The sequence below is a fragment of the Pogoniulus pusillus genome, chromosome 2, assembly GCF_015220805.1.
Source record: "Pogoniulus pusillus isolate bPogPus1 chromosome 2, bPogPus1.pri, whole genome shotgun sequence".
NCBI lineage: Eukaryota > Metazoa > Chordata > Aves > Piciformes > Lybiidae > Pogoniulus > Pogoniulus pusillus.
Genome location: NC_087265.1, coordinates 679,530 through 696,711, shown reverse-complemented (window position 1 = coordinate 696,711; position 17,182 = coordinate 679,530). Strand labels below are relative to the sequence as shown.

The 17,182-nt window shown below is 47.9% G+C and overlaps 1 protein-coding gene across 7 annotated transcripts in view; it reads left to right on the top strand.

Annotated features, from left to right (window-relative positions):
* LRP1B (LDL receptor related protein 1B) overlaps positions 1 to 17,182 on the top strand; it is a 646,717-nt gene that overhangs the window by 574,545 nt on the left and 54,990 nt on the right. For 5 of the 7 annotated variants that reach the window (XM_064154536.1, XM_064154527.1, XM_064154516.1 and 2 more), the window contains 11 exons: positions 2,502 to 2,618; positions 4,216 to 4,322; positions 4,942 to 5,071; positions 5,864 to 5,970; positions 7,124 to 7,256; positions 10,508 to 10,630; positions 11,471 to 11,593; positions 12,470 to 12,607; positions 13,074 to 13,208; positions 14,673 to 14,792; positions 15,168 to 15,409. In XM_064154536.1, coding sequence (XP_064010606.1) covers positions 2,502 to 2,618; positions 4,216 to 4,322; positions 4,942 to 5,071; positions 5,864 to 5,970; positions 7,124 to 7,256; positions 10,508 to 10,630; positions 11,471 to 11,593; positions 12,470 to 12,607; positions 13,074 to 13,208; positions 14,673 to 14,792; positions 15,168 to 15,409 — 1,475 coding nt within the window. Of the gene's footprint in view, positions 1 to 2,501; positions 2,619 to 4,215; positions 4,323 to 4,941; positions 5,072 to 5,863; positions 5,971 to 7,123; positions 7,257 to 10,507; positions 10,631 to 11,470; positions 11,594 to 12,469; positions 12,608 to 13,073; positions 13,209 to 14,672; positions 14,793 to 15,167; positions 15,410 to 17,182 lie in introns of those variants that run through there. The other 2 variants (XM_064154548.1, XM_064154549.1) reach the window with 2 other exon arrangements.

Sequence of the window (17,182 nt, the reverse complement as noted above, 5' to 3'; positions counted from 1 at the left end):
CAGAGCAAGTGGGTCACACTGTTGGGAAATCGCTGAACATGGCGCTCCATGCAAGGTGCATGCTCACCAAGTGCAGGAGCACACTTGTGGAAATGTCAGGGCAAGTTTGGAAAGGAGAAGATGGACAGATGTTCTGAGCTGGAGGGGAAGGAGAAGTACAGCTCTGCAGAGGCTGCAGAGCTTCTCTCTGTGCTTCATCCCTGCATCAGTCAGGGGGTTCAGGGCACACAGGAGTCTGAACAAGTGCGTGCTGCTGTGGGACAGCAGAGGAACAGCATTGCAGGCTGCACCACAGAGGCACAGCCAAATTTCCACTGATGGGTTTTGACACGAGCACATGTATGGGGTCACTGGAGCCAGTCACTGTGCCTGGCTCCAGCTGAACTCTTCCTCAGCACTGAAATTCCAAGACCATCATTCCACTTGTCAAGAACAGGGAACTAATTAATCTTATCAGCTGGAGAAACAGTGAATACAAAGGAGGTGAGACTTTGCCATGGAGGCTTTCTTTCCTCTGCTGGGCTTTTGCAGAACTACCCTTGCCCTGCTCACCTTCTGACCCGCTCTGTGAGTGCTTTCTCCTGCGCTGTCCTCCATCACCTCCATCTCCAACTTGCTTCTCTCTAACTGACACAGCGTTGAAAGCTTCAAATCTGTGAGTTGACATTTTCAGTAACCCCTGCAAGCCTAACTGGTGTGGCACAAAGGGTCTTTAATTAATCTCATAGTATCCTCAAGGCACAAAGTTTACAACTGTAGAGGAAAAAATTAAGAGAACAACACTGAGTAGGGAAGAAATTGATTTGTAAGAGGTACTTCAGTGGGATTCATTAGCTGAAGTGATAGCAAGACCAGTGTTGGAATTCCTCAGCTGAGCAAACCGTTTATTTTGGTCCCAGTGCATGCAGCTGGTAATGCTGGTTCCTGTCAAAGACTTCCATTCTCTCTCAGACAGTGACTGAAAGCTGGCACTAAGGAAGAATAAGTGAGCAAAGCAGACCTGGAGTGAGCCTTCCCTGAGACACTCTGACAGTTTGAGAGTCAGATATTGTGAGCTGAACATGTCTCTGCGTGCGGTAACCCTGGGGACATTTTAGACCCTTTTAAGCATTGTAAGGTTTTCACCTCACACTGCAAGGAGGGATTTCCACAGCTTAATTACTCCCTGAAAAGCCACCTACCTCTTGATTTCAAAGCAGCTGGCTGCACAGAAATCTTCTAGCTTTTGTGTTGGAGGAGACAACAGATTCTCAGCATCCTCAGTGTAGCTGCCACACGCAGAACAGCTAAGGCTTGGCAGGAGGAGGGTGGCTTTAAAAACCTCCTAAAGGTTTCCATCATTTTAGCATTTGAAATATGTCTAAATGACCTTAATATAGCAGCACTTTTAACATGGTTTGGGCTTCTCCAGTTTGGTTTTTAAATGTAAAGGTGGTTATTTGTATGGAAAGGAAGTTTGCTGGAAGTCAATTCCAAAGCTGCAAGCTGAGCATAATAAAAACCTGTCTTTGCTGCTGCTGCTGTCTTGTTATCAGTTAGAGTTCTTGTAATGCAAAACTTGTCTGAAGGGTTGTCTCTCTTTTGCTCCACTTTGAGTTCTTGTCTAGAGTGCTTATAGTGCCAAACTTGTCTGAAGGGTTGTCTCTCTTTCGCTCCAGCACTGCACTGCCGTGGGGATGTTTCCTCAGCCAACGCTGCTCTGTGTGTTACTGCAGAGATCCCATGGACAGAGAGAGTTAGGGCTCTTCAGCCTGGAGAAGGCTCCAGGGAGACTTTAAGGCTGCATTTCAGTAGCTGAAGGGACCTACAGGAAGTCTGGAAAGGGACTGTTTAGAAGGGCTTGTGGTGTTAGGACACTTATGCATCTCCAAGAAGCTTAGCTTGCAGTGCTGCTGTGTTAACAGAGAAGCTTGCTGAGTATTTGCTGCAGGAAGAGAAGCAATCTCAGATTACCATTATGTCCTTTACTATGGGTTGTTTTCTGCCAGCAGGCTTCTAATCCAACGTCTGAGAGCATAAAAATGTAGAATCAATTTGCAAGGTTTCTGCCAGATGTAATTAATCTTAAATTACTACAGCAAACAACTTGGGAGAGAGGGGGAGACTTTGTGCATTCTTAAATAAGTGATCTGTTGAAGTGATCTACTCTTTTGTAAAGCACTCTTGCAGCTAAGTGCAAGGCAGAGTCAGTGCAGTTCTGAGATGCAGTGCAGTAGTGCTCAGCTTGCTCTTTCTTCAGACTCCTTTCTGCTGAACTTGCCACTGAAGTGACAGTGTCCACAGTCCTTATTGTATCATCAAGTTTGTGAGCATCTCTGCCTGGGTAGGAATGGATAAGTAGACCCTCGTGTGAAGCACTGTTTTTGAAAGCAGTAGTTCAAATGTTAGGATTTCTCCTTCTTAACCACACCCAGCAGTGTTGGCATCTCGCTGGCAAGAGCTTTCTTTGCTGCTTTGTGTCTTTGCTGCAGCGAGCTGAATGATATTCATCTTGATTACAGACAAAAAGTCTTGTGGGCCTCACGAATTCCAGTGCAAGAACAACAACTGCATTCCAGACCACTGGAGGTGTGACAGCCAGAACGACTGCGGCGACAACTCTGACGAGGAGAGCTGTAGTAAGTGGCTGTCTGTAAGCGTGTTTGGTGCACAGCGCCGCCCTGTTAGCGAGGCCCGAGGAGCTCCGGAGCGTTGATGCCTGCCGCGGGTGTGTTTATGCAGCTCCGTCTGGTCCCTTCAAAGTCACTCGTCCAGACCTGAGCATTTCCCGTGCTGGAGCGCTGTGGCTTTGCTCCTCCTGATACAGAGCTGTAATCCTCCCTCCCCCGACCGGGCACTCCTCTGGCACCTGCTGAATGCCAGTTGAAGCTTCCAGCCAGCTGCCCTCTGTCACTGTCTTGCATCTGATCTTTAGATGGCAGTGATGAGAGCTACTCAGTGACCAAGCAATAACCTTTGGCTCACAAGGAGGTCTGGTCAGACTCGACCTCCCCGTGTGCCTGGTTGGGTACTTGTGAGCTCCACTGCTGTCACAGTCACACACAAGATGTTCTTCAAAGCTGCTCTTGGCCAAGTTCTCCACTGCCTGTGAGAAACCTGGGTGCCTGACACCACTTCAGTGAGCTAGTTTAGACCTGGATGTCAGGAAGAAATGACAAACTCTGATAATCTGTCTTTATGAAGTATTTCAGGAGGGGAGATCCACAAATAGTTCTGAAGTGCCTTCTCTTCAGCAGACAATTTCTGTTCCTTACTCCCTTTGTGCTTAGAAATCCAAGAAGTTCACCTCTTGTTGTGTGGATAATTTGGAATGTACATTCCTGGTTGTATGTCTCAAATGTGTGTTTAGTATAGTGAAGGTAATGACCTCAGGTGCTTCCCCTCTCTCTCCAGTTTGAGACAGGATATCCATAGGTACAGAATGTCTGAAGAAGAGCTCATTGTTCTTAAAAGGTTAAGTGGGTTTGGCTGCCTTTTAATTGCTCTCTACATTTGAAATGTTAGGAGTTTCTGCAAGCAGTATTGCTGTGGTTTTCATATGCCAGGGATTCATCTAGAGGGGGAAATATCAGCTGGCTCAGAGCCACTCAGAGCTAATTATTGTTATAGCCTGGGGTGGGGGCTGACACACAAAAGTTTTACTTTAGAAAGTGATTATTAATAGCAGTGCAATTTTCCCATTTTTACTGAGCATATAAATACCACTAAATTATTTTATGATGATAGAATCCTAGAATGGCTCAGGTGGGAAGGGACCTTAGAGCTCATCTCCTCTAACATCCCCACCATGGGCAGGGGCACCTCTCAACTAGACTCAGTTGCTCAAGGCCTCATCTAAGCTCAGTGAAAATAATTTGTGGTTCCCACCTGGCAAATTTCATGTAAGATACTTGAAAATTCTGTTGCAAGCAGCATAAATTTTAAGGAAGTTAGACTGGACCTTGGGAAGAAGTTGTTGAGTGTGAGGGTGGTGAGAGTCTGGCCCAGGCTGCCTCCTGCCTGGGGGTGCTGCAGGCCAGGCTGGATGAGGCCTTGATCAGCTGAGTGTAGCTGAGAGGTGTCCCTGGGCATGGTGTGGAGGGTGGAGCAGATGAGCACTGAGGACCCTCCCAGCTTCAGCCACTCTAGGATCCATTGACTGACAGGAGGGGTTTCTGTATAAGGTGTGGCGTGGAACTGCTAATAAACCCAGGGCTGTTTCTTTTCTGTGTCCAGAGCCTCAAACATGCACTTTGAAAGACTTTCTTTGTGCAAATGGAGACTGTGTCTCAGCAAGATTCTGGTGTGATGGCGACTATGACTGTGCAGATGGCTCAGATGAGGTAAGCTTCTTCCAGGAAAAGGGTTGCTGTAGCATATTAGCAGGCTGGTATTGCTGGGAATAGAGTCCCACACACAACTGTTTGGAAAAGCAGCCCTTGTGTCCATGTATGCAAATACTTTCACTAAATTCAAACCAAACCTGCTCAAATAATGAACATCAAAAGAAAACCAAGTCAGGTTTTACAGTGATTCACATCTTTTTGTCCCAGCAGTGATTTGGACCCCATCCCATCTTGGAAGTGTTTTGCTCCCTGCTCGGGACACTTTCACCACACAGCAGTGATTTGGTTTCATTTGTGGGGTGTGGGGAGGAAGCTGACCAGGCTGCTGTCCAGCAGAACACCTCTGCGTAATGCTTGGCAGTTCTGCTGTTCTTCCTCTGCCTTTTCTCCCTTCTTGTCTGCCAGAGCTGCGTCTCAGGTGCTTCCCACATGCTTAGAGAGTGCCACCCCCCTTCATGAGTCACAGCTCCAAACAGATTTCAGGGCACAAGGCATCCCTAAACTCCACGGTGTGCAGTTGTACAGGCCAGGCCATAGCTTCTGTGCTCAGCTTAGCAGTTACCAATGCTGATAGTAAAGCCTTAATCTCCCCTCTGCATTGTTATTGTTGTACCAGAGGTATTGTGAAACAGGCTGCTCCAGGGATCAGTTCCAGTGTTCCAATGGTCAGTGCATATCAGCAAAGTGGAAATGTGATGGTCATGAAGACTGCAAGCTCGGGGATGATGAGAGAAATTGTGAACCAGGTATGGCTCTAAATCATGCTGACAGACAAAATGAATCAGAACCAAACAGGGAGGAAATAAATCAACAAATCAAGGTGGCTTAGGCACGAGAAGTAGGGAGGGATACAAAGGCATCTAAAGGGCTCTATCTTCTGAATTTTGATCGTTGTGTCCTCCTGCTCATGGTTTGAAAACCTCACTTCTGTACAAGCCTGCAACGTGAAGCTTGCTGGGAAGTGGTGTTTACTTTATTGTTCTGCAGTATGATTTGCTAATGTATGCTCAGCATCTCAAATCCTCTGGAAGCTGCAGCAGCTGGCATTTTAATGAAGTGTCTCTAGGTGAGTTGGGTCTGGTTTGTGTAGTTCATTCCAGGTTTGCTTGTCCTCACGCAAAGATTTTCTCTCTCAGACCTCCTGTTTCTGTTGAGGTTGCTTGGCTGCATCTCCATGTCACACATCATAAAGATGTTTGCTCTCCAGGGATCTTTTTGTCAGCTGCAGCTAGGTGCAGCTGGTAGCAGCCTATGACAGACCTGCCTTGTGTTTTAAATGAAACTGATCCATAGCTGTTTATTTTAGCTGTAATAACGTTCACTTCCTAAGGTCAGCCTAACTAAGGCAATCTGGCCTTAGGGTGCTCCAGTTTGGGTTTCTCCTGTGCTTCACTGTCATTTGCAAGTGACTGGAAAAGCTCCAGTCAGCTGCTGCAGAGGTTGCTCAGTGTGGTCACCACATTAAAAAGCATGGAAGTGTGAACATCCTCTTTATATACTGTCTGTCCCTTAATGCTCAGCTCTGTGTTTGCCACCAGCCTCTCCCACCTGCTCCTCCAGTCAGTACGTGTGTGCCAGCGGAGGCTGCGTTTCGGCGTCCTTGAGGTGCAATGGAGAGTATGACTGTGCTGATGGATCTGACGAGGTAGCTGCCTGCTTTTGTTCCACCCTGCTGTCTGGCATGGCACTTGGTAACACCTTCAGACCTGGAAATAACTGAAAAACCAAATGGGTTTGTTCTGTTCAGGTGACTTGCCCCCAGGATTGTGGTTCCCTGCATTGTGTGTTTGCTCTCTGGCCACCTGCTGGAGGAGACTCATTTGCCTCCCCTAAGTCACAACTTGAGCACAGCTCTGGGGAAGTTTGCTTCAAGGATTCCATACTGGCAGTGTGGAGAAGTTTGTGTCACATTTGATTCTGTCTGCCCCCTAGATTGATCTAACATAACCCTGGCAGGCAGCTCAGCTCCCTGAGCCTTCATGCCACGCTGTGCTTCCTACCTGCTACGCTGTTGGTGTCAGTTTTTAAAGTGCCCACCCTCAGGAACAACTTCAACAAAGAAAGATCGAGAGGAGTTGTGTCTCACAGCCCAAAAGGCTGTGCCAGTTCAGTAGGAAGGGTGCCAGAGCTTTGGCTGCTGCACAGCATAGATGAAGACAGCCCACTCTAGATCAGTCTAGTTCTGATCAGGGTGGATATGAGCCACCTGGCACTGACTGGTCTCATGGCCACTGTCAGCTCTTGTCATGCACTTCACTTCAGCAGTGCAGACTGTTTGCATTGCTAGTACAGAGCAACAGGAAGCACTATCAGAGCATAACAACCTTCTAGTACCTGAAGGGGCCTACAAGGAGGATGGAGAGAGACTGTTTGCAAAGGCCTATGGTGACAGGACAAGGGCAATGGCTTCAAGCTAGAGAAGAGCACACTTAGACTGGGCGTTAGGAACAAGTTCTGCAGCACAAGGCTAGTGACACACTGCAACAGCTTGCCCAGGGAGGTGCTCTGGGCAACCTGATCTAGCTAAGGATGCCCCTGCTGACTGCAGAGGGGGTTGGACTGCATGACCTTTGGAAGTGCCTTCCAACTCAGACCCTTGTGTGATTCTCTGACCATCCCTAATGTGTGGTAAGAGTTTCACTTGGGCTTCAGTAGCTATTCAAACTGTGCTTTGTGATGTCAAGGACAGCCTTGTTGTATTAAATATGTAGGCCCACAACAAACAGCACTGGGAAATGTTGTTAGGTTTGTCATTGTTGTCATTCATGACTCCTTGTTCCACCTCTGTGCTCCCACAGCTGGATTGTGTGACAGAGTGCAGAGAGGATCAGTTTGGCTGCAAGAACAAGGCTCACTGCATCCCTGTGCGCTGGCTCTGCGACGGCATCCACGACTGCGTGGATGGCAGCGATGAGGAGAGCTGTGACCAAGGCAAGGGAGGCTTTTCTCTAAAGGCTTGCTTAGGCTTTCATTAACACACCTTGCCAGGTAGTGGTGTCCTGGCTGTGCTGAGCAATGGAATGGAAGCTCTGTGACCTCTCTTGAAGCTTAGCAGTTTCACAAGGCGTTTGCAAGGTGCAGATTGTTTATGAGTCAGAGCTGCTTGTTCCTTCTTGGTGGTTCCTTCCCTAAGACCAAAAGGTTGTGTTCTTACTGGCAGGGGAACTGGTTCATGTGCAGTTTTACAGCAGCAGTAGGTCACAAAGCCATGCGATGTGATGAAAAAATCACTAAAGAGATCATCTGAAGACTCCACTTCTCTGATCACTTCTGTGGAGATGAAATGTTGCACCTAACCAGAACCCAGAAAACCACATTTGGAGTTTGTTTGGTTGCTTGTTTGTTGTAGTTGGGTTTTTGTTTGTTTGATTTGGGTCTTTTTGGTTGTTTTGGGGTTTGGGGCTTTTTTTCTGCACATTTTGGATTTTGTTGTTTTGTTTGTTCATTTCTTTGGTTGGCTGATTTGAGTTTCTGTTGTTTCTCTGGTTCTCATGCCTGACCCTTGCTTCAGCTGCCAGGCACTAGCAGTGTGACTGCACAGGATTCTTAGCAAGTGCAGCAATTCAGTAATGGTGGCATGCACAGAACTTCTCACTCAGATTAAAGCAGCAAGCTTTCCCTCAGCGTTCTGTCAGCCTCTTGCTTTCTTTTCAGGTTTTTCTTTTCTTTTCGGTGAGTGTTTCTTTGTTAGCCATCTCCAATCACCATAGGTGTGCCACTTCAAAGGCATATTGCAGGGCAATAATAAGTGCTAAAGCATCAGACATGAAGCAAACAATTGCGGAGTGAAATATCCTCCTCTTATGTGTTGTAAGTCTGTTAACACTTGCCATAGCTGGGAGGAAAGAAGATCTTACATGGGATGATTGAGTTTAGAAGAGAGACCAGAACATGGATGTTGTGCAGGTGCTTGGGTGGCAGGGCAGCTGTGGAGGTGCTTGGCTGGCAGGGCAGCTGTGGAGGTGTTTGTGTGGCAGGGCTGCTGTGGAGGTGTTTGGGTGGCAGGGCAGCTGTGGAGGTGCTTAGGTGGCAGGGCAGCTGTGGAGGTGTTTGGGTGGCAGGGCTGCTGTGGAGCAGCAGTGTTTTGATGCAAAAAAGACAAAAGTGGTGTTGGGAAGTGTTTGTTGAAGAGTGACTTGTTTGAAGAGGACAGAGAACCAAGTTCTCAAGTGCTTGCAGTCCGTTTCCAAGCTGCTGTTAGAGAATGCAGCCTCTCTCTTTAAACAGCAATGAAGTGTAAGTAGTCACATGTGGGTTTTGGCTGAGGCCCACATCATTCTTTGCATATTGTAATGGAGCTTCTGTGAACTGCAAATTGCTTCTAATGCAATAAGCAGCACTTTGCCTAGTTGGTTATTGCTGTAATACTTCGGATGTGTGTCACAATTATGATTTTTCATCTAAGAATTCATTCTGTAAAAGAATTCTGACAGGCAGAGCAATGCCCTGAGACAAATGCCAGTTTATCTGACTGATCACTCATTTTTTCAGCTTTGGAAACACAGCTAACACAAATGGAGTTCCATTCTGCAGCATTCTAAACCTATCTCCATCATAGTTGTCTGTAGCCCACTGTGCAGAGCTCTTTTCAATCTTATTATCCAAGTAGAATGATGGTTATGTTATGATTACATACACAATTATTTGTATTCATGCCTTTCATCCTGAAGAATGCTTCAGCTGTAGAGATCTTCCCTCGGATGGTGACGATAAGGACCATTTCTGTTGGTGTTCAGAAGTGAGCTCTGCAGTGGGGGCGAGTTGTATTGGCTGCCACAGGGTGAGAGTGCCCAACTCTCTCTACTCTCTCTGGGCATTTCATGCAAATTCATTGTCTGGGGAAAAACACCCTAAAATGAAACCCATTCTGAAGCCTTTACTAGCAGCATAAAGCCTCCAGTTTGCTCCAGTGAGGCAAGAACAGGGCACTGAATGCAGAAGCAGAAAGCCCCTAGCACCAGATCTGACTGCCAGGGTGGGGGCAATGCACTGGGGTAAGGCACAGTGCCAGTGCTCTTAGAGGCAATGGCAAGTTCCTCTCTGCAGGGACACCACTTTATTTCTTTCGTGCTCCTCTCAGGACACTGGCAATCTGGTGACCAGGACAGTGTGTTAGAGAGAAAATTCACTTCCAGGGATTTCCTTAACAGAGTTCCTGAGGGGGTCTGCAGCAGGCCAAGGGAGAATGGTTTGAAGTTGAGGAAGAAGTTCTCCAGTGTGAGGGTGGTGAGAGTCTGGCCCAGGCTGCCCAGGGAGGCTGTGGCTGCCTCCTGCCTGGGGCTGTTGCAGGCCAGGTTGGATGAGACCTTGAGCAGCTGAGTGTAGCTGAGAGGTGTCCCTGGGGCCATGGTGGGGAGGGTGGAGCAGATGAGCTCTGAGGTCCTTTCCAACCAATTCTGTGATTGTTGGTTATCAGAAAACTCAGCTTTAATTCTGAAACAAATCCTTTTTTACTGCTACACACATTAAAACTGAGTCCAATTTGAACCAAGTTCTACAACTTTAGCAGTCCAGCTTAAACTGTTTGCTCTCCCCTCCATTGCAGTTGCTTAGATGAGTCAGTCAGCACTGCAGTTACATGAGAGATTTTATTCTTGCTGCCTTCTGAGTTCTGCTCATGAGGAATTTCAGAAGTCACAGACAGGAAGAGACTGTCAGAGGCCGCCTAGTCTTGTCTGCCCTGTGCTACATGGCAAGGTCTTCCTCAGTTACAAAGGAAGGTGATGGGGGTGAGACAAGCCTGGCTTTCAGGAGAAGGAAAAGCTGGTGCCTTATGGCTAGGAGACTGCAATCACTTGTCTGAGTACAGTGTGTGGCTCAGAGAGTGAGAGCAGGAGCAGGTAGAGGATAAGACATTCATGGCATAAAGTAGCTCCTGTCTGAAGTGGCCTCTCACAAGTTTGTTTCTGTTTCTCCCTTCTGGTTTGCACTGGTCTCTGATGGTACAAATTACTGATGGGCCCAGGCAGGGCTTTTCTGGAAGACAGCATCCTGGAAAGCAAGTGGAAGGGTCTGGTCAAGGAAGAGCTTGGTTCTTTCTCTTTGCTCTCCACCTTTTAGTCTGGGGTTTGCTCCCTGAGCCCTGCCACGAGTGTGTGATGGGTGGTGGGACTCATTGTATCTGACACTGATGTCCTTTTGTCCTGTTTACCTCTGGGCTTTGTCTCTCCTCATCCTCCCAGGGGGAAATATCTGCAGAGCTGATGAGTTTTTGTGCAACAACTCTCTCTGCAAACTGCATTTCTGGGTTTGCGATGGCGAGGATGACTGCGGAGATAACTCTGATGAAGCTGCTGAGATGTGTGGTAGGATGTTACATTTTTCATTGCTTTCCCTGTGTGAGGTGAGAAATGCCAGGCAGTCAGCAGAGGAGGGCCTGTGCCTCTGAGCCTGCTGGCTCTTACTTCTGGAAGCTCAGCTCAGAGGCTGGGATGTAGTTTTCTGCTACACTCTTTGTGTAATTTCAGAGAAGACAGAAGTGAGAAATTCCTCTTTTGGTAGGAAGTGCAGAATGGGAGAAAGCCACTTGTGCAGTGGAGTGTTGAGCACCATTGCACGGCCCGCTTGCTTGTTTGATTTCTGTCTGGAGAAGATGAGGCTGGGGGAGGCCTCATTGCTCTCTGCAAATCCCTTAAGGGAGGTTGGAGTGAGGTGGGGGCTGCTGTCTTCTCCTTTAGTATCAGGTGACAGGATGAGAAGAAATGGCCTGATTAGGTAGAGGGAACAATTTCTTAGCTGCAGGAGTGGTCAGGGAATGGCACAGGCTGCCCAGGGGTGCGGTGGAGTCACCACCCCTGGAAGTGTTCAAGAAACCTGTGGCCATGGCACCTGGGGACATGGCCTAGTGGTCATGGCGGTGTTAGGTCTCAGGTTGGGCTTGATGATCTTGGAGGCTTTTTCCAGCCAAAAGCATGGTGTGGTTGTTGTGGTCTCACAGTCAAGTACAGTTTTCCTTATCACACGCAGTAGCTTCATTCCCCAGCTGAAGAAGCTGCGCAGCAGGCACTGTCGAGCTCTTGCTCTGTTCACACCAAGCACGGTGGTGTGTCAGGGGCAGACGTCTGCCCGTGCCTGCTGCTTGCTTTCCTGGAGGCGTTCAGAAGGTCCAGGCTGGATAACAGCTGATTCTTTTTTCCAACATACAGTCAAGTTTCCGTGCCCCCCAACCAGGCCCTACAGGTGCAGGAACAACAGGGTCTGTCTGCGGCCCGAGCAGCTTTGCAACGAGGTGGATGACTGCGGCGACAACTCAGACGAAGACCACTGCGGTAGGTGACGATCTTGCCAGGCCTTCTGCTCAGAGCACACAGCTGGGAGACAAACTCTGTTGCAGAGATCTGCTTGTCCTTCAGTACACCTTAGCTGGAGCTTAGTACATCAGAATGGGAAACTGGGAGAAATTCAGAAATTCAGAATTTTCCATGCCTTGTGGTCATTCCCATTCCTTAGCTGGCAGTGTGCCCAGGTGCCCAGGAGAGCCCATGGCATCCTGGCATGGATCAGGAGCAGTGTGGCCAGCAGGACAAGGCAGGTTATTGTGCCCCTGTGCTCAGCTCTGCTCAGGCCACACCTTGAGTACTGTGTCTAGTTCTGGACTCCTCCATTGCAGGAAGATGTTGAGGTAGTGGAAGGTATCCAGAGAAGGGCAGCAAGGCTGGGAAGGGGCCTGGAGCACAGCCCTATGAGCAGAGGCTGAGGGAGCTGGGGGTGTGCAGCCTGCAGCAGAGGAGGCTCAGGGCAGAGCTTATTGCTGTCTGCAGCTCCCTGAAGGGAGGCTGTAGCCAGGTGGGGTTGGGCTCTGCTGCCAGGCAGCCAGGACCAGAAGAAGGGGACACAGCCTCAAGTTGTGCCAGGGCAGGTCTAGGCTGGATGTTAGGAGGAAGTTGTTGTCAGAGAGAGTGATTGGCATTGGAATGGGCTACCCAGGGAGGTGGCAGAGTCGCTGTCCCAGGAGGTGTTGAAGCCAAGCCTGGCTGGGGCACTCAGTGCCATGGTGTGGTTGCTTGGCCAGGGCTGGGTGCTAGGCTGGGCTGGCTGAGCTTGGAGGTCTCTTCCAGCCTGCTTGATTCTGTGGTCTGTATGTGTCTAATCTGAGAATCTCCAACGCTGATTTCTGTCTCTCCTGTTAATTTGTGCTTATCCAGATAAAACCACATCTAGAGCAAGACCATGTAAAAAAGATGAGTTTGCCTGCACTGATAAGAAATGCATCCCCATGGAGCTGCAGTGCGACTGGTTTGACGACTGTGGAGATGGTTCGGATGAGCAGGACTGCAAGATAAGTGAGTCTGGCTGGCAACTTCTCTTTTCCTGGTCGTAGCAGGAGAGGGATGATTAACAGAGGCTTTCAGCCAGGCAAAACCTACTCAACAACACCAAAGTCAAAGTTTTTTTACTTGAAAAATGATTTGATTTGATGTACCACAAGAGGAAGGCAGATTCAGTAGCAGTTGGAAGTGCAGGCGGTGTGAGAGCGATTCTGGAGCTCGCGCTGCAGTTGGTGTTGATTGTGTGTTGTGTCTGCAGCAGGATAAATTTGGCTGTTGAACTCTTGCTGGGAAATGAAGTGTCTCAGTGAGCTGCTGTCAGGTGATGGGTGTGTGCAGGTAGAGCACCTCGTGCAATTGCTGCCATTCCACTTCTTTAGCAGAGAGAGGAAAGCCTTATGGGCTGTTTCTGGTCCAGACCTGGTTTGTAGCAGTTGGCACAAAGCTGTCAGTGGGTTTGAGTCGCTGGGTTTGTGTTTAGGTGTCACGGAATACACCTGTGAGGACGACGTGAATCCCTGTGGAGATGATGCCTTCTGTAACCACACGGCAACATCCCTGCTGTGCCGCTGCAAGCCTGGCTTCCAGAGGAACAAGAGGAACAGGCAGTGTGAAGGTACACAGCTCTGCCAGCAGCCCTTGCTCTAGGGCACTGGAAGACCACTGTCCTCCAGTCATAGAATCATAGAATCACAGAACAGAATTAACCAGGTTGGAAGAGATCTCCCGGATCATGCAGTCCAGCCTATCATCCAGCCCTCTCCAGTCAGCTAGACCATGGCACTAAGTGCCTCCTGGGTAAGCTCATGGCCCAAGCTGGGTAAGTGGTCAGTTTGCTTTACTGGAGAAGCAGATACCTACCACAGAGAGAGTTCTGCAGGGTGAGAAATGCTTCACATCTATGAGATTAACAAGGCAAGGACAGAAACTGAAGAGATGTGTAGGATGTAGGTTTGTGTGTTTTACTTGGAGAGGTTATCAAAGATTAACGTTGATGAATGTGGAAAGGCTTAGGTCAGACCACTAAATCATTTCATGATTTAAGGAGTAAATGTGAGGTTTAAGGTCTGGGAGGTTATTTAGCTGAGCGTTTGGAATTCATGTTTAAAGGGGGCGTCCTGCAGGGAGGCTGCAGGGTGCTTGTCCTGAGGGTGTCTGGAGACAGGCCAAGGCAGAGTGGTTTGGAGCTGAGGCAGAGCAGGGTTAGAGTGGAGTTAAGGAAGAAGTTGAGTGTGAGGGTGATGAGAGTCTGTCCCAGGCTGCCCAGGGAGACTGTGGCTGCCTCCTGCCTGGGGGTGTTGCTGGACAGGCTGGATGAGTCCTTGAGCAGCTGAGTGTAGCTGAGAGGTGTCCCTGGGCATGGTTGGAGCAGATGAGCTCTGAGGTCCCTTCCAACCTGAACCACTCTAGGATTCTGTGATTCTCCATTTAAATTGTGACTGGTGCATGTGAGAATATTTTGAGAGGCATAAAATAATGAAGCTGCATAAAATTAAACTGAAATGAAAATAAACAGATTGAGAATTCCTTCTGAAATGCAGTCTGAGTATATACAGCACTGTGCTGTCAGACAATATGACACAGTTGTTATCATGGAAGAGCTGATCAGAAAGCACAGAGCTGGCTCCCCAAGGAATGGGCTGGGAAATCATCTTGCTGCTGGGCAGGAACTTGCAGGAAGAGGCAGCGATGGCTGCAGTGGGACCAGCACAGTGAGTCCATCCCTGCCTACCACAGCCGCAGTGCCTGGCTCTGGACAAAAAGCTGCACGCAAGAGCTTTGCATGGAGCTCTGCTGTGCAGAGGTAGGCTGGAGATGATTGGAACAGACATCTCAATTCTCAAAGCTGGTTTCAGTCTCTAATGATAATAAGTTGACACGGCAAGGATGGAGAAATAAAACTCCTTCTGAGATAAGTTGATTGCAGCAGAAATAACTTAAGTGATAAGTGCAATGGGCTGCTGCTCACTGCTGCAGGATATGCCAGTGGTTATGAGCCCCTCCTCCCCTGGTTTGTTCTCTGATTGTTGAACAGTGTGTTAAACTGTAGGTGTATCAATTGCAATTCTTTTCCCTGCAGATGTCAATGAGTGCTTGGTGTTTGGTGTCTGCTCCCAGCACTGCACTAATGTGAAGGGCTCATACAAATGTGCGTGCGAGAAAAATTATAAGGAGTGGAATAACAGCTGCATAGCAAAAGGTAAGGCTAGAGAAATCCAACTAGAGAGACAGCACTAAATGATTTGTGTTGTGCATGGCTGGAAACGTGAAGCTCTTGCATCTAGAATTTATTTTGGGACCAATAATTCATGAGTCGTGCTCAGAAATCCTCAGGAACACTCAGCTTTACCTTTCCTCTCAGTACTGAGTCAATTCTTACCACTTACGGTCTTCCTCAGAGGCTGAGGAGTTGCCTTTATTGCTCAGAGTGTGTTTTGGCAGTCTCCAATGATCCAAATAACGTTAAGATACCAATTTATATCAGACAAGCATCAAAAAGGTACTTGAGTGAAAGCCACTAATTTTGCAGCAGTTGACATTTACCTTATTTTTGTTTCGTTACAATAATCCCTAGGCTCTGAAGATCAAGTTCTCTATGTTGCTAATGACACTGACATCCTGGGTTTTGCATATCCATTCAACTACAGTGATGTGCATCAGCAGATCTCCCATCTTGAGCACAACTCAAGGATAACTGGGCTGGATGCATATTTTCAAGGAGACATGATTGTCTGGAGCACTCAGTTCAACCCGGGAGGCATTTTCTACCGAAAACTTCACGACAGAGAGAGGAGGCAGAGTAGCAGTGGCCTGATAGTAAGTGACCCAAATCAGAGATTGCATTACCCAGATTCCGGGGGAGGGGCGTGCTTTTCTCTTCTGATTGTCTACAACAACAATCATACAACCTCTTCTGATTGTCTGTCTGAGAGTGGTATTATCCAAGTGGTCTAGAGGTGATGTGGATGCGTTCGAGGCCAGGCTGGAGGAGGCCTTGAGCAGCCAAGTCGCTGCCCGTGTTGCGGAGGTTGGATCAGATGATCTCTGAGGTCCCTTCTCACCTGAGCCATTCCATGATTAAACTGCTCAGAATATTTTCCCAGCATTATTCCATTAAACCTCCAGTGTGGTTGCCTTGTGTGTAATTGCTCAGCAGGTTAATTGTCTTCAGCCGTGGCTGCGACGTCCCCACTTAAATGTGGGCTTGAAAGGCTTGAGCGTTCCTTCATTTTAACCCAGGTTTTCTAATGGCTAAGTTTTCAAAGGTTGCACTGGAACTTGTTACAGCTAGACTTTGATATGCAAATCAGGACAGTAAACTTGAACAAAGTCACCTGCATTTTCAGGTAATTACATTAATGCAAAAATCCATCTCCACTGAAAGTGCTCCGTGGAATTAGCATATCAAGAGCCTTCCTCAGAGAATAGCTTGAAGTATCTCTTGGTTTCTGGGTTTGAGGTTGGTTTTCTTTCTGTGCAAAGGGGTTTAAGCTTGGTACAAATGGAAGCATTACAGGCACTAGTAAATATCAACTCTTCAGAGTTTATTGGCAGGTGCAGAGAGATTGTGTCCATTGGGGTTAAGCCTCTCTAAGTGAACTGGTGCCAACTGGTGCTGCAGGTGTGCACTGCCTGGGTCCTTGGAGACACAGCAGTTATCTGAGGGGAGTACTCAGCACAGACTTGCCACTTCACACTTGAGTGCTGTTTGGCATGGAAGAGGGCACAAAGCTGAACATTAACTGTACCTCATAACAGGAAAGGAAAGCACAGGGTTTGAAATGCACCCAGTCAGGACATGAGCTGCTTGCTCCAATCCACTGGTGTAAGAGCTCAACAAGGGCCTCAACTGTTCTGGTGACACATCCACAGAGATACTCCCAGTGCTTATCCAGAGCCCAGGGAACTTCACTGCACCTGTGAGTGGAAGCAGTTTCCAGACTGCTCTAAGCAGCATTAATTTTTGGTTCCATCTAGAATCTCTAGCTCTGTGTGAAGGTAGTTTCTGTGTTAAGTAGATGCTTTCTTTCTGGAATCAGCTGTCTGGGGGGTTGGAGTGTAATAGCAGTGATGCTTTGGTAAATCTTAGCACTGCTGTGCTGCTCAGCTGTGCAGGAGAGTCTCTGGTTTGCACAGCAGAATTCCACCAGTTTGCTGAGAGTGGCTTTGCTTTATGTGCACTGCCCTAGCAGCATCTGGTCAGACAATGTGCTGTTCTAAACAAAGAGCTTTTAAGCAACCAAAGCCTGTTGCTGTATTCTGTTGCACAGCGATGCCATACTGAACCCTCTGTAAAGAGAGCAGACCTTGCTTACTTGTGCTTTTGCTGGAGTTAGATGTCCTGTAGTCTGCCCGTGGTAAAAAGCACAGTGACGTGTTCCTGCTACATCCCTAACCTATTTTCTGCAGCCAAGTTCAGCTTTAGAGGTTAGATATTTGTCTGTAATCTGCTGTTAGATCTAATGGTTTCTGAATCCAAACTGGGGCTACCTTCTTTTCTATTTTCTGATTGTTTGTTTCCTTTTACTTATTTTTATGGTTTACTCTTTTAGTTATATACCTTTAAGGAAGGTTTCCCAGCAGAGAGCA